Source organism: Trichosurus vulpecula, chromosome 4 (genome assembly GCF_011100635.1).
Source record: "Trichosurus vulpecula isolate mTriVul1 chromosome 4, mTriVul1.pri, whole genome shotgun sequence".
NCBI lineage: Eukaryota > Metazoa > Chordata > Mammalia > Diprotodontia > Phalangeridae > Trichosurus > Trichosurus vulpecula.
The window spans coordinates 28,771,061-28,795,097 of NC_050576.1; the positions used below are offsets into that span (position 1 = coordinate 28,771,061).

Here is a 24,037-nt window from a genome sequence, read left to right on the forward strand (position 1 = left end):
TGGCGGAGCAAAGGTCTTGGCATCTTGCCAGAGGGTGACTCTGGGCTCCTTGAAGAAAGCCCCTATCCCCGCTGGGCATGGACATTGCCCGTGGCATCCCTGTTGGCTCTGTATGGCTATGGGCAAATTCAAATTTGAGATAATTCGCAATCCCTGAGGTATCTCTCTGGGAAACCAGTAGGACACATGCAGATCAGTGCTCCAGGGAGCTCCGAGGCTGGGTGAGGCCTGCCAACCTGGGGGCTCCGAGGCTGGGTGAGGAGGCTTTCGGGAGGGGTGGTTTGAGTTGGGCCTTAGGGGACTGTAGGGATTTGGGAGGTAAAGAGCAGAGGGAGCTGAGGATTCTAGGAAGACGTGCTAGCCTGAATGAAGGCATGGAAGCCTAGAGTCAGTCAACTAGCATTTATGAAGGGCCTACTACGTGCTAAGCCCTGGGAATACAAATGCAAATGGAAAGAAAGACAGTTCTTTCCTTGAAGGGGCTTACTTTGTAAGAGTGGAAGAGTAAAGGGTAAAGAATAAAGGTGGGGAAGGCATTTTAGAAGTCCAAGGGGTTGAGGGCCTCCTGGAAGGGAGTGCCCCCTCATCCAGTCCAGCCCGTCAGGAATCAGCACTGTGATTGACTTGCCTAGTGGCTGTGGAAAGAGAGAGAAAGTGGGAGAGAGAGAGAGACAGGGAGACAGAGACAGAGAGAGACAGAGGAAGGAAGGAAGGAAGGAAGGAAGGAAGGAAGGAAGGAAGGAAGGAAGAGAAAAGGAAGGAAAGAAAATCTTTATTAGGCATTTACTATGTGATAGATACCATGCTCCATTCTGGGGATACAGACCCCAAAGAAAGATGATTGCTGGCCTCAGTTGCTCACATTTTAGTGAGACAGACAACCCTCAGAGGGGGATGAGAGGTGCCTAGGTAAGGGTGTTGGTCTGATTATTGTCCTTCACCAGAGGGAGATGTGGGACCCCCAAGTTCTGCCATTTCTCAGGCAGTTACCATTTTTATAACTTTAAAGTCAGAGAATGGGAGAGCTGGAAGGGACCAGCCCTCCTCCTTTAAGGCCCTCTCTAATGCCGCCTCTTCCAAGAAGTCTTTCCTAATCAGTCCACCCCATATGATCTCTCCCTTCTCTGAACTCAGCACTCTGTTGCCCTCATATGACACTTAGAGAATCCTAAGTTATGGTATCATAGGGACCTCCCTTGGCCCCCCTCCCAGCCTGCTATTTGATAGGCCCTCCTCAAGTGTCTGGGGCTCCTCACACTTTCCCCATTTCCAGGTGCCCAGCAATGCTGGTGGGGAGCATAGTGTGGGTTTTTCCTACCCTGATCCCTGGTGTCCTAAGGAAGTGTCCTCAGGGCCCCTGCCCTCGGGTCTTCCCTGGGGGAGGATGAGAAGCCTGGCTGCCTGCTGAGGTGATGTCCAGGATGCCCACATTGGCTGTCAGACACGCTGGGAGACCTCCTAGCTTAACCTGAGCAGAACGTCAGATTCCTGACGCCAAGGGCCCAAAACAAATCAGGACGGGCCAAAAGAAAATGAGGCAACGGGCTGGATGGTTTTCTTAAATGAATTCCCTGGACTGGCTCAGTTTGCCTTCATGGGCCTGTGCTGTAAACCAGAGCTCGGTGGCTTGGTGGATAGAGCTTTGGGCCTAGAGTCAGGAAGACCCGCGTTCAAATCATTAACCTCTGTCTGCCTCAGTTTCCTCATCTGTCAAATGGGGATAATGGCAGCGCCTGCCTCCCAGAGTGGTTGTAGGGTTAAATGTTTTAACTTAGGAAAAGTGCTCTGCAAACCTTAAAGCGTTGAGAGACATTGTTTCTGGGTAATCAATCGTTTTATTAACCATACCAGCAGATCATTAACAAAAGGGGTCATGGAACTCTTGACTGCCAGAGAGCCCTCACAGAACCCCCTCCCTGCTCATATGCCCTCGTGGGCATGCAGCGGGAGTCCCTGAGTTTGGTAATCAGCTCTGATTAGTTACTGAGGAATGCGAGAATGAATATTATAATGAGAGGCGGGCTTACTCTGATGAGGGTCCCGGAACCTGCACTCTGATCACTCAGTCCTGGTCAAAGAGATTTAACTATGCCCGTGTCACTGGTCGAGGGTAATCTAGACAAAGGAGGAAGTCCACTGTCACCTAGACCTGTCTGAGTAAAACCCAATGGGCTGGAATGCAGCAATTCACCTGCACTGGAAATCTTTACCATTTGATCAGATCGGAGGGTTCCAGGAGGGTTAGTTTTGCCCAAGATTTCATCTCATTACGAGCTTATAGTTCAGAGGCCGACTGGAAAACCTGCAGGGCTGATTCCAAATGAGGAAGGAAAATTGGAAAGGGAAAAGATGAAGGGAAGAAGCCAAGTCTTGGTTCAGTCATTGGCTATTAATACAGGAGAGAAGTAATCATTTCCCTCAGGGCTGGCATCATCGTCATCATCACACATAACTTAGGATGACGCCATCCTCTCATTTCCTTTCGATTTCCTAAGAAAGACCTTCAGCTCCAAATCTCACAGTGGGACAGAAGAGGCTGGAATCAGAGGGCCTTGGCTCCAGACCCTCAGCCCCACAGCAACCTGGGTGACCTGTTTCTTCACCTGTTAGAGGAGAAAATTGAATGAGAGAGGCAAATGGAGGTTCAGTGACTTGCCCAGGGTCACACAGCTAGTAAGTGTCTGAGGTCAGATTTCAACTCAGGTCTTCCTGATTCCAGGCCTAGAGCTGTATCTCATGCACTGTCTAGCTGCCTCCTGGTAAGGCTGAACATACTGAGCTTAAAATGTTTACAGGATATCCAGGTCAAAATATCCAATAGTCATTTGGAGATACAAATCTGGAGGTCAGCTGCTGGATAAGGGGACCTGAGGATCATCAGCATAGGGGTGATCATTGAATCCATGCGAACTGATAAGATCACCGGGTGAAATAATACACAGAAGAGAGTCTAGGACAGGGCCTTGGGGGATTCCCACAGTTTAGCAGGCCTGACCTGGAGAGGGATCCAAAAAAGAGACTGACGAGGATATGTCCAGAGAGATAGGAGGAGAACCAGGAGAGAGACAGAGAGAGAGACAGAGGCAGAGAGAGGGGTGGGGGGAGAGATTGGAGAGAGAGAAAGATTGGAGAAAGAGAGGGAAGGAGAGAGAGAGAAAGACAGAGACACAGAGAGAGACAGAGAGGGAGGAGAGACAGAGACAGAGAGAGGAAGAGAAGAGAAGAGACAGGGAGAGAGACAGACAGAGACAGAGAGAATCCAGGAGGAGAGGGTAATGGACCTTGTGAGAGGCTGCAGAGGGGTCAGGAAGGATGAGAACTGAGGCGAGGCCATTGGATCTGGCAGCTAAGAGAGCACTGGTAATTTTGGAGAGAGCACTTTGGGTGGAATGATGAGGCTGGAAGCCAGACTGTAGAGTGCAGAGGGAAGGGCGGCACCTGTTCCAGAGGAGGTTGGCCCCCAAAGGGAGGGGAGAGATGAAGACTAGATGTTGGGGATGGACTATCAAGGGAGGGTTTATTGAGGATGGGGAGCCATGGTTGTGTGCTTTTAGGCAGGAGGAAGCCAGGGAGTAGACAGGGAGGGGTTGAAGATACATGGGAGAGTGGGCATGGTAGGGGGGCGATCACCTGGAGAAGATGGGATGGAACAGGATTCCCTTGTGCACTTGGAGGGCTCGCCTCGGCCAGGAGCAGGGGCCCCTCGGTCTGTGAGACAGGTGAAGGCAGAGGTTGGGGCGGGGGCAGCTGGGAGATGGGAGTTGAGGAGGAGGGGGGAAGAGGAAGCTTTTAGTAAATTTTGTCAATGAAACTTTGTCTGAGAGGGTACAGGGAAGGGGAGCCCTGAGAATTTTGAGAAGAGACAAAAAGGTTTGGAAAAACCACTTTGGTGAGTGAGGTGTGAAAGAGCCATCTTCCATGGTGAGGGTCTGGTGGTGGTGATGTAACAAGTTGGAGGGGACCCAGGCAGCACGGTTTTATGATTTCCTCAATTCTTGTGCAGCCAGTGAGTAGGAGGGTGGGAGGAATCTGCGTTTGAAGCTGGCGGGCCAAGATCTGTGATAGGCTAAGGGAACAAGGGCCTGGGGCCCCTCCTGGGCCTCCATCCCCGAATCCATAAACTTTGGGTTTTGGATTAGAGCAGAGTGTCAGACTCAAATGGGGGGGGGCACTAACCCATACAGAAGCATCCCCATAGGCTCACATGTTGACTTCAGTTTTAAAGTGTGAGGTTATCTGTTTTGTTGTATTTTTATTTATTTTGTTTAATATTTCCTGATTTCACTTTAATCTGGTTCAGGTAGCATTAGATGCTGCACCCGTTTGAGGCTTCTGGCCCAGGGGGGCCTCTGAGGTCCAGGATCCTTGGATCCCCCTATACAATCAGACCCTCAGTATGACTCCTAATGTGAGGATGAGGCAGTCACACGTAGCAATGTGTGTAGAGTGCCACGCTGTATTTGGCATCAAGGGACCAGGATTCACATCCCAGCTTTGCTACTCACTAGCTGTAGGACCCTAGAAAAGAACTTTGAACTCTCTGGGCCTCAGTTTCCTCATTTGTAAAATCAGGATGCTGGACTAGATGGCCTCTGACATCCCTTCTGGCTCTGTGATTCCAAGTGCCTTCACCTTCCTGGGCCTCAGTTTCCCTGTCTGTAAAATAAGGCAGCAGGACTAGATGATCTCTCTGGCCCCTCCCAGTTTTGGATCTTGGATCCTGGGCCTCTGCCCGAGGATGGGAAACTCCAGTGGCTTCCAGAAGGAGCCTTCCTTGTCTTGGGGGCAGGCCCCTTGCCTAGGACTCTCTTTTTCCCCGGGACTGACCTGAGGGCTGGGGTGGGGAAGGAAGGGGAAGGGACAGACCTTCTAGTAGCAGGGATGTAAGAAATATGGAAACAGGGAGGCAGGTAGGGAAACTGAAGGGCCTTGGCCTAGGACACCGTCTGCTCTTGTGGGGTGGGGGTGGGGCCGGGGCTGCTGATGTGAAAGGCCCCTCCCCACTCACCATAGTTAGGCCCCGGCTGCCACACCCGCTCCCACTCCTCCAAAGCCCTTTCCTCACTGCACTGAGAAAATCAGGACAGTGACAGTAGCTCTTGGGAGCACATGGCAGGGCTCAGAGAGGAAAGCCCAGCCTTCCAGGTCTGAGCTCCAGGCAGGTCCTCAGCCCATCTTGGGCAGGTGCCGGTGGTTGGCTGGCACCCTCTTATAAACCAGGCCCCACACACGCTTTTGGCAGCTGCTTCCCACCAGGGGAAGGACTGGTTTTTCCACCGAGGCCTGTTTACTCCATCGGGGCACAATCACATACACATTAATGTAATGAAGGTTGTTCGGTCTTTGATTTGTTTGCAGATGTTCGATAGACTTTATTTTTAGCCTAGGAGCAGGAGTCTCAGTAGGATGAGCTTGCTCTCCTCTTCCCGAGAGCTGGGTCCTGCCCCCCCCACCCAGCCCCCATGGCTTCTCAATTTTCCATGGGTGACCTGCCATGAGCCCCTCCCCCTCTCTGGGCCCTGTTTCTTCTTGTGTCAAGGAAGGGGATCCAATGGAAAACTTTCTAAGGGCCCTTCCAAGTAAGAGGAGAGGAGGGCAGGAGGGACAGGCCCAGCAAACATCTCTGAAGTACCTACTGTGCGCCAGGCCTTGCACAAGGCTCTGGGGAGACAAAGACCAGAAGGCATTCATCCCTGCCCACAAGGAGCTTCTGTTCTCCCAGGCAGAGGAAAAGAAATAGGTACATAGAGAACGAAATAAAGTGCAGGAAAAATACAGGAGGGAGGGAACACTGATGACAGGGTAGACCAGGAAGGCTTCAAGGAGGAGGCAGCAGGCATCTAAGAGGCTGAGATGGGGAAGGAGGGCATCCCAGGCAGGGGGCACAGCCTGGCCAAAGGCACAGGGGAGGAGTGGGAGATAGTATCAAGTTGGAGGGATAGACATGTGGAGTTCACAAAGGGAAATGATTTGAAATCAGGCTAGAAAGGTAGATGGGAGCCAAACATGGAGGTAACAGGCAGCACAAGGGACTGACTTGGTCAGACTGGTGCTGGAGCCAGCCCCAGTTCAGAGGCTCTTGCCTCTCTCTCCAGGGCCCAAATGGGGGTGGGGTTGTGGGAGTAGTGTGAGACTTGTTGGGGGGCGGTGGGGGTGTAGAATGGGCAGCATTTAGCCCCTAACTGGTGTTTGTGAGAAGCAGGAACCTGCTGAGTAACGATGACCATGCCCTGGACAGAGAGAGGCTCCTTGGGGGATCCCATTGGGAATCAAAGGGTCTGTGAAGGCTGCACGGCCTGGGTGTGAAGCCCAGCTCTGCCATGCACAGCCCATGTGGCTCTCTGGTTCCTCATAGTAAAATAAGGTGCTTGGGCCCTTGTGGCTCTGGGTCGGTGGTCCCAGAGGGAGATGGGCCCATGGGCCATCCAGCCCCGCTCAGATCAGAAAAAGGAATGGCTACCGAAGCACCCCCACTGGGGGGATCATCTGGCCCCTGCTGGAAGACCGCTGCTGAGGAGGAGCCTGTTCCACACTGGGAAGGAACTTTGTCTTGACATCCCACCTAAATTACCCTCTTTACAACTTCTCCCCATTAACTCCATTTTGAACATGTGGAGTTCGATGTGTTTGATGGGACTTTCAAGGGGAGACGGTCACTCAGGGGAGAGCCTGGGCTGGAGGGAAAGACCTGGGAGCATTAAATCCATGGGAGCTGATGAGGTCACCCAGGGAAACGGCTTGGATTAGGTGCTTTTGAGGTTCCTTCCAACTCTCAGATTTTGTGATTTTGAGCAGAGAGAGTGGAGGACAGAGCCTCCTGGAACAGCATTCACTGTTTGGGGTGAGCAGTCAGCAAAGGGGATGGAGAGTGGGCAGAGCGAAAGATGAGGCCACCAGGAAAGGGAGGGGGGCGGGGAGGGAGAGGGAAAGAGAGACAGAGAGAGAGAGAGACAGATAGACAGAGACAGAGAGAGAGAGAGACAGATAGACAGAGACAGAGAGAGACAGATAGACAGAGACAGAGACAGAGAGAGACAGATAGACAGAGAGAGAGAGAGAGGGAGAGAGAGAGAGAGAGAGAGAGACAGACAGAGACAGAGAGCGAGCTGGCCGGAGCGGCCTTCGGGCAGACAGTGGCCTGCTCGCTCTTTTCCTCTGCGCCTGTCTCCTGGGGCCTGTTCCCACTGGCCTGGGGAAGGCTGTCTCTCCAGCTGAGCACATTCATGGCTCTTCAGACCTTCTTTCTCCTCCTCTGGGTGAGCCCAAGGTCTCTCCCTCTGGTGCAGGAATCACATTCTGTGTGTCACAGAGAACACTTGTCAACACATAACATTTGTAGAGCGCTTTGCGGATGTTTCAGCGCCGTGTAAATGCTGGTTGTTTATTATTATTGCTGTTCGGCCCATTTGTGAATGGTCTCATTCTCCCAATAGACGTGAGCCCAGAGAGAGCAGGATGGGGAGGGGGAGGGCTGAGGGATTTTTCTTCCTTGGATTCCCAGCCCTCTGGGCCCTTGGGGGGCTCTTCATGGGCCCTGAGTGCAGACCCGAGGTGGTGACGGGAGCTCCCGTCTGTGCTCACTTGCCAATTTACTTTCCAGCTACTTCCCCATCCAGTCATATTTGAACCTGGGTTGTCGTCCTCAGGTACCTATTATTGTGCTGTTTTCCAGAGAGGGAAACTGAGGCCCAGAGAGGAAGTGATTTTTCCTGAAGATGCACAGCCAGGCTGTAGCAGAGCCCGAGCTCCAGCCCTGCTTTTCTGACTCTCTCCCTGGTTATAGCAGCCTGCTCTGGCCTGGGCCAGGGGGAGGGCAAATGCTGTGCTCTAGGCCTAGTATGGCCCCCACCCTGGAGATCAGCCTTGTGGTGCCCCCAGGATCTTCCTCAGAAGGTGGGAGGGGCCCAGGGGACCATCTCCTCTGCATGTGGGGGAAGGAGGGCTCGATTTAAATCTGCCCTCTGCACCTCAGTTTCCTCCTTAATAAAAAGGTAAATAATCATGCCTAGAACAGCTAACTCAAGGGCTTGTTGGGAGGCCCAGGTGGGATCCTGTTGGTAAAGAGCTTTGCAAAGCCTCAAGCCATGGTCTTCTTCATGGAGCCCTTTAAAGCTGGCAGAGAGGGAGGGGCCGTTATTATCCTCATTTACAGATGAGAAAACTGGGGCTAATACAGTGAAGTAACTGGCCCGGGGCGGCCCTACTTGCAGCCAATAAGTGTTTGAGTCAGGATTCGAACCCAGGTCTTACTGCCTCCAAATCCTCAGCATTGCCCAGGGTTGATGAGAGGAGTCCTCTAGCTGAGAGACAGAGAACCTGGGGGGTATCCAGTCAAGAAGACCTTGCTGAGGTTTCTCAGGCTGTTCCCAGAGGCTCTGGCCTGGCTCTTGGGCACCATGTGGCGGCTGCCTGGGGTGGGAGATCCTCCTTGGGTCCCTCCCTGGGCCGGCGGGTGGGGCCCCTCAGGATAAGGTGGGTGAGGCCCAGTGGCTGGAGCTAAGCAAACTGGCATCTGTTTGCTCTGTACACATGGGGCAGGCCAGGCCTTCGAGATGGGAGGGGCCTGCCTGGGAGTGCTGCCTCCCCACCCCCAAACCTTCACCAAGTACAAGGAAGCAGCCTGGGTGGGGGGAAGGGCCCCAGCCTGACAGCCAGGAGAGCCCTGGGGCCCAGTCACTGCCCCTGCCAGATCAGGCTAAGAATCCTCATGGTGGGGGTGGGGGTGGGGGTGAGGACTGCAGCGCCCATAGGCTTGGGGGCAGAACCAAGGCCAGACCCCAGGGCTGAGCCAGGGGGATGGTGGTAACAGATGGGAGAGCAAGCATGGACTGGAGTCAGCGGGACGTTGGTGAAGGTGGTGTGAGGGGGAGAGGAAAGGTGAGAAAGTCCAATGGCAAGAGCCGCCACCCTGGAGTTCAGAGGGCCAGGTTCAAATCCTGGCTGTGTGACGTGAGACAGATCACTTTGTCCTCCTGGGCCTCGGTTCCCTGTATAGTGACAGTTTCAGCTAGATGGTTTCTGAGGTCCCTTCTGAACCAGGATGACCGGGGGTGGGGGGGGTCCTACAGACAGAGAGCCAGGGGTTCTGGGGATCACTGAGAAACGCTTATGTTCTCCTTGCCCCCAAAGACTCGGCTCAGGCCTGCGCTGCTCAGTCCTGGTGGGGTTTGGGAACATGAAATCTGTCCCCAAGCCCTGGCCGTGCCACTGAGATACAAAATCAGAGCCCCAAGGGGGTCGCAAGGCCCTAAGCTCGAGCTGGGCAGGGCCACAAAGACCCCGCATTTGACTGAGGAGAAAGTGGAGGCTCGGGAAGGTCACACGGTGGATAAATGTGGTAGGACTTGAACCCAGGTCTCTGAGCTCCCAACTAGGTCCTTCCTCACTAGAACATGCTGCTTGTGCAACCCTGAGCAAGTCTCTTGGCACACAGTAAGCGCTTAGTACATGTTCATTCACTTTTGTCATTCATTCTCTGTGGTGGTGGCTCCAAATATTCTCTCTTCACATCTTCTACCCTCTCAACTAAAGACTTTCTCGAAAGGGTGGGGGTGGGGAGGGGGGGGTGGAGTCAGGAAAACTCAGTTCCAGTCCAGCCTCAGATACTTCAAAGCTGTGTACATGTTTGCCTCAGTTTCCCCATCTGTAAAGTGGGGACGCTAACAGCACGTACCTCTCAGGACTGTGGTGAGGCTCAGTAGAGCGCTTAGCCCAGAGCCTGGCATACAGTAAGCACTATATAAATGCTGGCTGTTGAGGATACAGCAAGATAATGTGTGTGAAGCATTCCCGTGCCTTCCAGTGCCGTGTCGATAAGAACTCTTACTGTTGGTTTTGGGTCCTGAGCTCACACCCATTTGGTGCTTACTCCGTCGGAGCCAGGCCTTCCGTGTGGCTCATCTCTTCTCAGTTTCCACCTTCTTTCCTTCCCCGCAGGACCAAGGAGAGCATGTACCACTGCCTGACCTATGCCACCATCTTAGAAATGCAAGCCATGATGACCTTTGACCCCCGGGACATCCTGAACGCCTGCAACATGATGAAGGAGGCCCAGATGCTGTGCCAGAAGTAAGGGGTGGCGAGTGGGGGGCGTCAGCTGATGGGGCTTGTGCTGGAGGAGGGATTTCTTATTGCAGGGTGGTGTAAAGGGTCATGGCGGGCATCCCCGTCCACTCTAACATTCCATGCTTCCCGTGAGACTGACCCTCTACGGAAGCAAATCTGTCTCACGTCACACACCCTCTACGGAAGCAAATTAGACAGCCCAATGGGATGTGATTTCAGAGTAAGTAAAAAACCCACCTGATCCAAACCCTCTTTATTCTCACCCCTAACGGTCACCATGCCTGAATTGCCACCATTCAAAACCCCTAGCCAGAAGCTCAACCCCTCTGCCTTGTCCTTACTCTTTGAGGTCCTAGAGAGTAGAGCCTACTCTCTAAGAAGTCTTGGCTGTCCCCATGAGCTGCCAATGGCCAGAGCTGTAACTAGTAATGTCGGCACCTGGCACGGGCAGCGTGAAATGCACCAGCAGGTCGGCTTTGCGAGACGGGGTCAGGTGGAGTGTGAAACCTGGGGTCCTGGCCCCTCGTGGCCTCAGGGCTACAGGCATGGCACAGGGAGGAAGCCTTCCAGCCCCTAACAGCTAACTAATTACAGTGGGTTATTTTAATCGGTAGCCATTATGCTCAGCTGTTTCTGTGCCCCAGAACAAGTGTGAATGTTATTTGTGCCCCAGGACAAATCTCTGATTGCCTTGCCCTACTTCTGGCTCTGCCCAGTACTCCTAGGGTTCCACCTTTCTCTGCTGAGGGCTCAGCCATCTGGAGTTTATGTGAGAATAGCTCCTTGGAAGGGAAAAAAGCCTGTGGAAGACCCTGTCTGGGCTGCAGAGGCGTCTTTGGGTTCAAGGTAGTTTGACTCAATTCAGCCAGCATTTATTGAATGCCTACTGTGTGCAGGGCCCTGTAGGTATTACTGGGGAAAGGCCCTGCCCTCAAGGAGCTTACAGTCTCTGGGGAGAGATAGACAAAGCTCATAGATGTGATAGAAGGTCAAGAGTCATAAAGTGCTCTGATAAAATTTGAAGAAGAAGGGATGCCATTGGGTTGGATCAGGGTGAATCAGGGAAGGCTTCTTAGGGGAGGCAGGGCCTGAGCTGAGGCTTGAAGGAAGAGATAAGGAAGGGGGGCATTCTAGGCATGGGGTATGGCCCATGCAAAGGTGCAGAGGCCAGAAAGAGCCAAACAGACTGGGCAGTAGCTCAGTGTTCAGGGTTTCTGGAATACTGGATACAGTGAGAGCAGGAGAGTGATGTAAGTCTTGGATGAAGGGGAATGTGGCCTCGGACAGATCTGGATGCCATATGCAGTTACCTGCATCGTGTACTCTCTCATGTTAGATGGGAGAAAGCCAAGGCCCAGAAGGGGGAAAGAGTTCAAACCCGGGGCTCTGGATTCCCCATGCTGTGCTCTTCCCACTGCACCTTAGCAAATAGGCCCATGGCGAAGACCTAGGAGAGGTGCTTAGCACATCGGATGGCAGATTCAGGCTCCAGAAAGATCTCAGACTCGCCTTGTCCGGGGCCCGCCAGGATCAGCGCAAAGGCTTTCACTTGGGTTCAGAGAATCAGCTTTGCCAATTCAGCGGTGGAGGCGTGGCCTGGCAGCAGCTCCTTTGGAAAAGATCTGAGGCTTGGAGGGGTGCAGGCAGGACTGGCAGCTAAACCAAGATGGTCTTGGGCTCCAGTAAGAGGCAGGTTTGCCCAAGGAAGGGCCCATGGCCCCACTCTGCTGCACCTCACCCGGTCCACAGGGAATATGGCATTCAGTTCTGGGCGCCAGTTTGGGAAGGACACCAGCAAATCGGACCTTAGAGCTAATCCAGTCCCCTTGTCTTACAGAGGACCAAACTGAGGCCTGGAGGGTGGAGAGGCCAGGGTGGCACAGCAGGATTTGAACCCTGTTTACTACTGTGATCCAGTATTTTTTCCTTCCTCTGTCTGAAAGAGGGAGGCCAAGATGGGCCAGTATTGGGAGACCATCCCTGGGGGCTCTGTTGAAGGAACTGTGGGTGTTTAACCCTGAGAGACCAGGGAAGAGTCAGGGGGGCAGGGCTGTCTTCAGAGAAGAGGAATTTGGCTTATTCCTATTGGCCCCAGAGGGCAGATGGGCGGGACTTCCTGGCCTGTGAATTTCAGCTCAGGAGCCATGGAATTGCTGACTTTGGGAGCTGTCCCAGAGGGGAATGGAGGAGAGAGGCCAGCACTGCTGGACAGCTACTTAGGAGACACCGTAAGTGCTTAATAAATGCTTGTTGACTGACTGAGCACTAGCATGGAGGAAGGTAATTAAGCAGTCAGGAAGCACTTATTAAGCGCCTACTCTGTGCCAAATGCTGGGCTGGGTAAGCCCCAAGGCCCCTCCTGGGTCCTCCATCTGGGGAGGCAGGCTGGGAAGCAGCCCTGGTCCCGGAGTCTCCGCTTAGGGTCACCTTCCTGCCCTGCTCCTTGGGTAGGTTACTTGTCTCCTCTGGGCCTCCGGGTCCCTCTTCTGTGAAATGAGGGGGTGTGATAATTTGACCCCTAAGGGCCTTCCCGCTCTGAGCCCCGCGGGGCCGCCAAAGGCAGGGCTGATCCTGCAGCCTCTCCCAGGCTTGCAGCTGCCAGGCCAGCTCCTGGGCAGGGTCAGTGGTTGCCTGGCAAGCTGGGCAGCAGCTGCCTCCTTTCCCCCACACTAGGGCAGAGTGTTTGTCCATGAAACTCAATAAAGGCCTCCTGATCACCAGGAAACTGGTCCTGGGCTCATTCACGTCATGAGTTACCTCCTGGAGCCAGATGGGGGGTGGCCCGCGCCAGTGAGGGTACTGGGCACTCCAGGAAGGAAGAGCCAGCACTCTGGTCAGGTGACTTAAATAGCAGCTCCCTCCCAGGGCTGCAGGGCTCCTTCCTCGTTGTGACTCCTGTTTATAGATAGGGGTGTGCTGGCAAATGTTTAACAACCAGCTGTCTGAAAAGGCAGGGCATACTTTAAAGTTTAACCTGCATTGTTAACACTTTGTTAAGGCTAGGAAATCAGCCAAAGCCCGGCTTGAGGCACTCTGACTCTCCAGGTTGGTGGGGGTCCCAGCGCACCCCTGTGATAGCCCGGAAACGGAGGCTTAGAGAATAATCACCCTCATGGGTGACGTGTGTGTGTCACTTTAAGGTTTGTGAAAGGACAGCGTGGAGTGAGAATAACTAGGGGTTCTAGAGCGCCTACTGTGTGCCAGGCTGTGCTACATGCTTTACAGACAATATCTCATCAAACCTGGGAGAGAGGTGCCGTTATCCCCAATTTACAGATGAGGCAAATTGAGTGAAGTGCACAGGCTCCCAGACCTAGTAAGTATCTAAGGTGGGATTTGAACCCAGGTCCTCCTGACTTCTGTCCACTGTGCTACCTAGGATAAGGAACTGGCTTCAGAGCTGAGAAGACCTGGGTTCAAGTGGTTCCGGAGCCAGGTGGGACACGTTATGTGTGTGACTCTGGGCAGCTCACTGAACATCCGAGTGTTTTGAGCAGCTATGAGACTCTAAATTGCAAAGACGGTGGGAATCTGCATCAGCCAAGGGGGCTCCCTGACCAGGAAATCTGGGACCAGCCTCTGCATTCTGTCCTCTGAGCCTCCTAACAGTCCTGGGAAGCAGCCCCATGACTGTTGTGCCTCTTTGACAGGCAAGGAGACTAAGGTTCAGAAAGGTTGGGACTTGCCCAGGGTCACGCAGCCAGGAGGTGAGACTTGAACCTGGGGCTTCTGGCTGTAGGCCCACCTTTCTGGCCCCCCAGTCTCTTCACACATCGCTCTCCTGGCCCACTCCACAATCCAGCCTTGTGGCCTCCTTGCTGATCCTCCAGCACTACTGTCCATCTCTTACTTCCAGGCCTTTGCCCAGGCTGTCCCCCATGCCTAGCACTGCCTCCCTCCTTACTCCTGTCTCCTGGCTTACCTTCAGGCTCGGTTCAAAGGTCACCTCCAAAAGGCCTTGCCTGGCTCCCCACTAGGCTTCCTGGGGGAGGGACTCAGTCACATTCACAGAAGCCCAAGGGACCCTTCTCTACAGCTGGGGGGCCCCGTGGACAGAGTGCTAGGTCTTCAGTCAGGAAGACCCCACTTCTAATGCTGCCTCTGGCATTTCGTGGCTGTCTGACCCTAGACGAGTCACTTTACTGCTGTCTGCCTTGGTTTACAATTTCTGTAAAATGGAGTCATAATAGCAGCCACTTCTCAGGATTGTTGTGGGGATCAGATGAGATAACAAAACCCTGTGCAGACTTTAAAGTCTCCATAAATTATTACAAGACGGCACGGACTCAGGACCCTTCCTCCTCCTGGTGGCCCTCCTCTGGGCACCTGGTGATCTATCAGTGTCCTTCCTACACCTGGGGCAGAGGAACCGACTCCTCCCTTGTACCAGAAGCCATCTTTCTCTTACTGCACCCCCTCCTGACTCATACTGAGCTTGAGGGCCACTAAACCCTCCTGATCTTCTTCAGACAAGCTTATGTCAAACCATCCCAGGCTTGCAGCCACTGACTTTTGGACTCCATGTGTATTTTATTTGCATTTATCCCAGTGAATTTCATCTTATTAGATTTGGCCCCACGTTCTAGGTCTGGGGTGTTCTGACCCCTTGGAAGCCCAGGGATGGTCTCTGATGCATGAAATAAAACACAAAAACTGACCAAAGAAACCCATTCCATGGGAATGCAATGACCCAAGGTCACGCCTCCAGGCCCCCCTGCTCTGGCCTGCCCTTGTCCCTGAGCCTCCCACCTCTCCTTGCTCTGAGGGGCACTCTGTCTGGCCCTCCGCTAGGGCCCTGACCATGCACACAGCCTTGTTCTGTAACTCTCTGTGGCCCTATCTGACCTCTTCTCCCCCCACTGGACTGTGAGCTCCCTGAGACACTCACTTCAGACCCATGGTCCCCCAGCCCAGCGTCTGGGGTCTGAGGAGTCCATTCCAATAGCCAGGGACATTTATGGGGGACTTTACGGTGAGAGCATCCCTGGGAAGGAAGCAGACCTTCTCCTCGTTATATAGATGAGCCAACCGAGGCTTAGCATCCTGACCTGTCCAGGGCCTCACCCACAGTGTTAACAGGTGGAAGAGACACTGGAAGTCATCAAGTACACCCCACCCCCAATTATTCACATGAGGAAGCAGACCCTGAGAGGGTCAGTGACTTCTCCAGGGTCACGCAGCGTGTGAGGGTCTAAAGCAGAACTTGAACTCAGGCCTTCCCGGATGATGACGCCCAGGCCTGTTCTCTATCCATGGTGCCCCCAGGCTGCTTTGGGCAGTGAGGAACAAGATGTCTGGGAGGTAGGGGCTGGGGGAATGTTGGATCGACATTTTGGAAGATGGTCGGTCAGTCCGTCAATAAGGATTTATTAAGCGCCTACCCCAGGCCTGACTAAGAAAGGCAATATTAGCCCCTGCCCCCAAGTACCTTGCAAACAACCAAGAGACAGGAGGAATTGGAAATGATTAGCAGAGGGCAGGCACTGGCCTCAAGGGCACCTAGGAAAGGCTTCCTGGAGAAGGGGAACCTGAAGGAAGCCCAGAGGCAGAGATGAGGAAGGAGGGCATTCCAGGCAGGGGGCACAGCCAGAGAAAACGCCCAGAGTTGGGAGATGTTCCAGAACAGAAAATAGGTCAGGGTCACTGGATTTCAGTGTGTGTTTAGAAAGGGCCAGGTTATAAAGGTGGGCGCTAGGTGGCGCCATGGTGCATAGAGCACTGAGCCTGGAGTCAGGAAGATCTCTTGCTGAGTTCAAATCCAGCTTCAGACACTTGCTAGCTGGGTGACCCTGGGCAAGTCACTTCACCCTATTTGCCTCAGTTTCCTCATCTGTAAAATGAGCTGGAGAAGGAAATGGCAAATCATTCCAGTGTCTCTGCCAAGAAAGCCCCCAGTGGGGTCGTGGAGAGTCTGAAATGACTTGGCCTCTGAACGCTAAAGGGAAGACGTTCTTTTTGGTCCTCAAGGCAAGAGAGATGGTTGAGGAGGGGGGAACGCCATGGTCGGGCCTGCGCTCTAGGAAGCTCGGAGGGTGGGCTGGATCGGGGGGAGACCTGAGGCAGGACCCCCCCCCCCAACCCAGGCCAGATGGGCTGAGAATGGCCATGACCTGTGGGAGGCTCGCCCTGGAGCCCACAGCCTGGAGAATGAAAAGCCCTCTTGGGGTTCGAAGCCTGGGGTCTGGGATGGGCTGGAGGCGAACGTGGGCCCACAACCCCGTGTATTCCCAGGAGCTCTGACAGGCATGAAGCCACTTCCTGAAAGGGACTCACAGCACCTTGTATGTGCCAGAAGTGGACCCACCCTCTCATTTTACAGGCCCAGAGGGCAGAAGGGACTTGCTCCAGCCACCTGATGGTTTGTGTCACTACTGACTAAAGCTGATGCCGTTAGTCACAGAGGGTTCATGGGAAAATGACAGCAGAGAATGGCAGAGCCGGGAGGGACCTTGGGACAGAGGTGCCCTCTCTCACAGCCTGGGGATGCCTCTTCTCTTCCCGCAGGCACCGAAAGAAATTATCTGTAGCAGGCTCCTTCAGCAACCTCATGCACCGTCCTACCCTGGACCAGTTCACAGAAGGTGAGGTGAACCCCACCAGGGCCCGGGGGCTGCACTGGCTGCCCATTTTGAGAGGGAGGGTCTAACAGGCAGTTGGTACTCCAGGCCTTCATGGAGGTGCTCCCTGTCACTGGCATTCAGAAGCCAGAGTCCCAGCTGCCTTAGCCATCCAGAACACAGCTGAGGAACTGAGAGTGAAGAGCTGTCATGAAGCCCATGCATGTTCCTCCTTCAGCATGGCAATGACCCCTGCAACCCAGAGCAGGGCTCAGGGTTGGGTCTGCACAGCAGCTAGGGAGCTGAAAAACTTGGCCAACTCGCTGGTGTCCCCCGTGGATTATCATCGGCATCTGTTAGAAGGAGTTGGTTGGGAGGAGAGAGAAAGAAACTGGTTTCTAGAAGCTCACCCTAAGAAGCAGCAGCCAGCGACAAGGGAGGAGACGTCAGGGGTACCCATCACTCAGTGTAAAGAAAGCAGTTTGGGACCATTGCGTGCAGGGGCAAATAGCCCCCCCACACCCCTCAGCACACCGCTGTGCCCTGGCAGAGCCCCTCATTGACCCTAGAACCCTAGAACCCTGCATGTGAAGGGATCTCAGAGATCATTCAGTCTATAGTTTTCCAGTTGAGGAAGCTAAGGCCTGGGGGAAGGAAGGGGCTTAGCCAATGAGGTCACTAGATGGGGAAGAGGCAGCGGTGGATCTAGAACCTGGGGCCCCTGGTGCCTGGTCCCTGTACCTTGGGATGACCCCAGGCCATTGAGAAGGGACATGGTGGTGATGCCCAGGATGTCAGGATTGCCAGAGATCTTGCCTGGAGACCCTGCCCTGCAGCCCCAGTATGTCTGTGGATATGTCTGAGGTGTGGAGGCCAAAAATCTTAATCTTAGCGTCAAAAGGGAAGATTCTAGTCTAACCTGCATCTGCATGAGCATCGTTCCCAGCGGGGTTGTCTGGCCTCTGCTTGGAGACCTCCAGGGGGTGGGAGCTCTATGCTCTGGGAGGCAGCCTCCCCACTCTGAAGGAAGGGGACTCTGGGACCCCTGGCTTGTTAGGAAGTTTCTCCTGACACAAGGCCTGTTACTGGTTTGGTGAAAGGCCTCCAGTTTGAGGCCTAGAAGGGAACAGTTAAAGGAACCATTTAGCCTGGAGACTCAGGGGGAGCATGTAGGGGCCGTCCCTCAGAGCTGCAGGCTTAGGAGGGGCTAGTTGTCAGGACATGAGAGGGAGGGCCGGATGCCCGCTTGTCCTGCCACGGCAGGATTCCTTCCTGTACAACCTCTGAGGTCGCTTCCATCTCTGTGAATCCGTCGTTGTTTGTTGTTATCATTAAGAGAACACTAATGGTCGGGCCTCAGATGCTGGCTCCGTGGCCGTGGGCCTGCCCCTTCACTTCCCGGGGCCTCCTCTCCTGTAAGATGGGGGGCCAGGGTGGACGTGCTCTGGTCCCGTCTGACAGAGGACTCCGGGTAAGAAACAGCCGCCTCTTCAGAGACACCAGAGAGGGGCAGAGGAGATGTTGAGAGGAGACTGGCTCTGTGTCCATCCTAAAGTGCCGTCTGTCAGTGGAGGCAGAGGCCTGCGCTGGAACCCTGGTCCTGCCCCCTCCCCTCTCGGTGTGTCTCATCATCCGTGAGGTGAAGGGTCATGCTGAGCTGAGGAGCTCTGAGCCAGGCTCTGGGATCCTGTGACCAGCGACTTCCTGGGGTCTCAGTCTCCTCCTCTGTGAAATGGGGATCAGGATCCTTTTGTTCTGCCTCTGTTTGCCAAAGGAGCTAATGTTTGCAGAGTTCCTTTTTCATTCCCATAAAGTACTGCATCAGTATTGTCACTGTCACCTCTATTAATTATTATTTGGGGAAGTGCCGAATTCCCTGCAGGCCTCGGCACAGCCAGGGACAGGGAGCGGCCCTGCTGGGGGGCTAGTGTGGTGGGACAGGCTCTGACTTAGTGACGTGGGGCTCCCCTCACACCGTCCCGTGGGGCATGGCCAGCTGGGGCGGGGGCAGGCAGCCCTGCTGGGATGCACAGGCCCCCCCACCCCCCCACCTGTGGGTTTTCTCTCCCCTAGAAGAAATTCATGCTGAAGTTTGCTATGCTGAGTGTCTCCTGCAGAGAGCTGCTCTGACCTTCTTGCAGGTAGGCCGGGGCCTGGCTGATCTCCCTTACCCTGGGGGAGGGTCCCCTGTGTACCCAACAGCCCCTGTACCACAAGTGACGCTGGAAGCTCCTGTGGCCAAAACCTTGTCTCCAGTACCAGGCTCGGGGTGGGGGAGGGATGGCTGATGAGCCCCAGCGTCACTTGTAAAAGATGGTGTTATTGGCTGGAGTCAGAGGCCTCGGGTTCAAATCTTAGCCCTGCCAGTTACCACCTGTGTGAACCTGGGCAAGTTCCATGACCTTTCTGGGCCTTGGTTTGCTGCTCTGTGAGATGAGGGGTCTCCAAGGTCCATCCCTTCTAGCTAGAGGGTGTGGCTGCTCGCTTCCCAAGACTTAGTAGTGTGGCCCAGCATTTCTGTGGTGTAAGGAATTCATTGTCTGTGGTCAGCCTGGGGACAAGGCCCCTGGGATGAGCTGGGCAGTCCCAGGGCCTGTACCATCCTGTGTGACGCTGTGACTGACTTTTTTGCCCTCTGGGCCCCTGACCGCCACCTCTTCCTCAGCCTCCTCCTCTGGAGCCCCTGACCCACACTGATGGCTTCTCCCTCCCACAGGATGAGAACATGGTGAGCTTCATCAAAGGAGGCATCCGAGTGCGCAACAGCTACCAGACATACAAGTGAGTGGGCCGGCAGCCAGGCGCGCACCCTCCCCCAGGCTCTCAGCCATCCTCGAGGCCTCTAATCGCCTCATTTTGTAAGGGAGGAAACCGAGGCCCACCGAAGGGAGGGCTCACTTTGGGTGCCTGCTCTGGGCTGGCCCCTGTGGCCGTGGTGCCGGGAGACCCAACTGCCCTCATCCAGCTTATCCCAGACAGTCATACAGCCAGAGGCCTGAATTGCTGTAGTCCAGCCTGAGCAGGAATCCTCTCTGTAACATCCCTGACAAATGACTGGCCAGCCTCTGCTCATACATCTCTGGGAACAGGGAGCTCACTACCTCCCTGAGGCAGCTCCTTGTGCCCAGAGACCCAGGCTCAACCCCTCCCCACAACAGCCCCCAGCCACCTGAAAGCAGTAGTTCAATATCCTTATGCTGCCCCTCCTCCCCATTACTTCACACATTCACGTGTTACCACCCATCAGATCGGTGCACACAGTGTCGGGCTGAGTGGAGATGGGTTATTCCCTGGGCAGCTCAGGGAAGGCTTCCTGGAGGAGTGGCATTTGAGCTGAGTCTTGAAGGATGGAGTGAGGGAAGGGTGGCACCATTCTGTGTGTCTGGAGCAGGTTGAGCCCAAGAGTCCTCAGAGGCCCAGCCCACGCCACCCTGCCCTCTCTGGCTGGGGCTTCTAGCCTTCGGCCTCTGGCTCAAACAGCCTCCCTAAGAGACCAGTTGGTTCCCTACAAGGGTAGGGCCTTGCCGCTGGCCTGGCACCCAGCCGCCCCTCATGGGCCCCTGCATGCAGTGGGCACCGAGGCAGAGTTTGCCAAATGAATGGTCCCAATGCCCTCCTCCTCTTCTATCCTGATGCAGTTTTTTACTTTTCTTTTTTTTAATGGATATTTGTTACATTCCCTTCCTTTGGAGCACATTCCTCCCTCCTCCCCTAGTCAGTGAGCCCTCTCCTCTATTTAGCATCGAAGAAATAGAAGGAGCACTTTGGCAAAGCGAACCAAAGCCAGCCAGGACAAGCAGTGCAGGCCGCATTCTGCCCTCAGGGTCGCCCCTGTCACCGCCTCCGATTGTCTCTGGGCCACCACACCTGGCGACATATGTGCCTGGTGGTCAGTTCTGTGTCTGGCCATCTGTTTGCAGGCGTTTTCCCAGGCTGCTTTGGATTCTTACCGTTCCCCTGGGGCACCTGCCCTAGGTCCAGCCATTCCCAAATCAATGAGTTTCCTTTTTGTCTGCTCGAGGAATTTGGTGTCTTGGGACCTCCTTGCAGTCTGTATTCTGGCTGTTTTCAGCCTGGCCAAGACTTTCACCAGGGCCTGAGGAGGCCAAGAGAGGGAAGCACCCATTGGTCAGCCAGGGGTGCAGATGAGGCTTCTGCATTAGGCTGGAGCTGCCCCTGCTCCAGCAAATCCCCCATGAACAGTGAATGGAGGCCGTGAGCCCACTGTGGGGGGAGATCTGGGACTGCTTGGTCTCTGCTGCCCTTCCCCCTCTCTGCACCTCAGTTTCCCTATCTGCAGAATGGGAGGAAGGGGACCTAGACAAACCCTAAGGAGCCTTCTAAGTCTGATAGTCCATGTTCTAAGGTCTGCCCCACCCCTGATGTCATGTATTCTGTGCTCTGAACCTGCTCTTAGCTTCGACATTCTATGCTTTGTGTTCTAAGCCCCCTCCCAGCTCTGACATTACAAGGACAATGTTTTAATATTCTATATTCTAAGTTCCTTCCAGGTGCAGTGCTCAGAGCACTGGGCCTGGAGTCAGGAAGACCTGAGTTCAGATCTGGCCTCAGACACTTACTAGGTGTGTGACCCTGGTCAGGTCACTTCGCCCTGTTTGCTTCAGTTTCTGTAATTCTGGAACCATCCGGATCTCAGAGTCTCACGCTGGGATGAGGGGTGGGTTAGGGTGGTCCAGCCCCATGTAACCCTGCCGTAGCCTAGACCTGAATGGAAGCTTTGTGTGGCCAGGGAGCTGGACAGCCTGGTGCAGTCCTCCAACTACTCAAAGGGAGAGAACCACAGCCACTTTGAAGGAGGGGTGAAGCTTGGTGTGGGTGCCTTCAACTTGGTAAGTACTGTACCCCCCCCAAGCCTGTCTGCCTCTCCCTCTTCCCTGCCCCCTCCCTTTCTACCCCCCCCCAACATCCTCCCCCACACACCCAGGGCTGGGCTGGGCTTCTCTCAGGTGACTCAAAGTGATGTCCCTTTTTTCACTCTCAGTTTCCCACGCATAAGTTATCAGTCCAAGGTTCATGGAGTCCCCCTTCTGTGCCCAGACCTGTGCAGAAGAAGGAGGAAACCTTGCCGTGCCCTCAGAAACTAGCATTTCCTCTAGTTGGGTTGGCAAGGTTCACAGACAGGAAGTATTTAGGCAGGGCCCAAGTGGGCACAGCTCCCAGGGTGCACTTTGGGGAGAGCAGAGATGGCGAGGTCAATATGGTTGTAGGAGGGAAGAGCCTCCCACCAAGTAACTAGGGTGCTGCAGATGAGGCTCTGTCTAGTGCCACGTGAGAGTGCGCTGCCTACACTCCCTCTCCCCCTCCCAGGTTAGAGGATGCTGACAGCCATTTGGCCCTTGGACAGTGTAGACAGAAGCAATAAAACTGAGCCCCTAGCTAACGAGGATTGTTAGCTGAAGATTCAGTGACCAAGTGCCTTGTTTCCTCCTTGGTTTTGTGCCACCTGCCCCAGGAATGGGGTGCAAAGTGGCTAATTATGGAGGATGAGATCCCACATTTAAAGCTGAGAGGGACCTCCGAGGGCATCTGGGCCTAAGCCCAGGAAACCAAGGCCCAGGGAGGTAATGTGTCCATTGTCACACAGCCAGGAGGCAGTGAGGGACGGGGAAGAGCCATGGGTTCAGGTCTCAGCCTTGGCACCTACTGGTTAATGCTTGGAACTTGAATGGCTTCCCTCCAGGGGCCCGGTGTAAACCTGTGAGTTCTTATTTTTAGAGGACCAACCACCAGAGAGGGTAACACTAACTCCAGGAGATTAGATCCAATGCTTAGCACAGTGCCTGGCACATAGTAGGCGCTTACCAGATGTTTCTTGATTGAGTGCTAAAAGTATCGAGCAATGAATTTCTAGACTTCACGCTGACCAGAGAGGTGAAGGGGTAGAGAGGGAGGGGACTGCTGGGGGCATTCCTGGAACCCCTCACATCAAACCACCTGGTGTGGGGAGTGTGCTGGCCTACGACTCGGGAAGCCTGGCTTCCCTTCTGGTCTGTGCTACTCATTCACCGTGTGACCTTGGGGTGAGTGGTTACTGCCTGTCTCTGGGCCTCAGCCTCATCGGCAGTAGCAGCTGCGCATTCCTAGGGCTATTGGGAGGGTCAGCTGAATGGGAAACAGCTTTGAAAACCATGAACACAGTGAATGATTTTTCTTGGAATGATTATTGGCATTGGCCGCCTGTCTCTGGGGCTGGTGATCTGGGTCTGCCTGCTCTGGCCTCGTCTCTCATGGCCCTTAGCCCCCTCCTTCCCCTGGCCCTCAGCTCTGCTCTGGCCTCCCTGCCCTCCCTAACACTTACCTGTCCTGGCTTCATGTCTCTGAGGTGGGCTGTTCCCACTCACTGGATCAATTGGGCTCCTGGGCTAATGGAAGGGCTTCCCTCCACTCCCAGGTGGCACTGGTGGGGTACATTCATTCATGTCCTAGGTTTTCTGGCCAACAGCTTAGAGACTCTTCTCCCTAACACACACACACCATGGTGTGGTTTCGGTCTTGGGGGAGGAGGGTAACATCTGCAGGTGGGTGGGGGAGAAGCAGGGAGGGACCTTGAACCCGGGTGAGACCTTTCCTCCCACTTCTGCTCACCTGTGTTCCCACCCCTCAGACACTGTCCATGCTTCCTGCCAGGATCCTGCGGCTGCTGGAGTTTGTGGGCTTCTCTGGAAACAAGGTAAAGAGTCTGCTACAAGTCCTTAAAGTCTCTCTGACCCTGGCTTCCTGCAGGGTGTCCCCTCCCCAGTCCTGTCCGGCCCCAGCAGGTACCTTCTGGGACCAGCCCGTCTAGAACAGCTGCCCCTCCAGCAAATGTAGCATTCATAGTCCATGAAAATTAAATCAGGCAAAACCCCTGCTTGCGGTCTTGGGGTCCCCTGTCTAGGGTTCCCTGGAGGCAGGGGCTTGGAGGAGGCAGGGCTAGGCCTTAGGGGATGAGACAGCCTCAGAGTCTTTCCCAGTTCTTGTTTCTGGGGATTTTCCAGGAGGAAAAGGCCCTGGAAGGCTTCAACCTTGGTTCCAAAAAGGAACGGCTCCATTTCCTGTGCTCTGACATGGCCCTCGTCCCTGCCTTCCCTCCTTACAAGCTAGGAGACCAAGAGCTTGGAGGATCTCAGAACTAGAAGGGGAATCATTAGGTATCATTGAGTCTCACCTGGTCCCCAGCACAGGAATCCCTTCTGCAGCAACCCTGATAATCTGGTCAGCCAGCCTCTGCTTGAATACTTCTAGTGACAGGAAGCTCACTGCCTTATAAAGCAGCCTGTTCTATTGTTGGACAGTTGTTAGGAAATTATTTTCTTCCTTGTAATTGTGCTGGGGGCCAGAGAACAATCTGTGGCAGCCTCACCAAATGCCAGGAGATAGTTCTTATGTCCCCCCCTCCAAGTCTTCTCTAGGCT

General features: G+C 54.4%; 1 protein-coding gene across 1 annotated transcript in view; it reads left to right on the forward strand.

Annotated features, from left to right (window-relative positions):
- The window catches only part of TTC39A (tetratricopeptide repeat domain 39A), a 47,904-nt gene that overhangs the window by 5,046 nt on the left and 18,821 nt on the right, over positions 1-24,037 (forward strand). The window contains exons 2-7 of the mRNA XM_036755448.1: positions 9,937-10,068; positions 16,570-16,646; positions 18,696-18,763; positions 19,339-19,403; positions 21,373-21,472; positions 23,248-23,313. Coding sequence (XP_036611343.1) covers positions 9,937-10,068; positions 16,570-16,646; positions 18,696-18,763; positions 19,339-19,403; positions 21,373-21,472; positions 23,248-23,313 — 508 coding nt within the window. The remainder of the gene's footprint in view (positions 1-9,936; positions 10,069-16,569; positions 16,647-18,695; positions 18,764-19,338; positions 19,404-21,372; positions 21,473-23,247; positions 23,314-24,037) is intronic.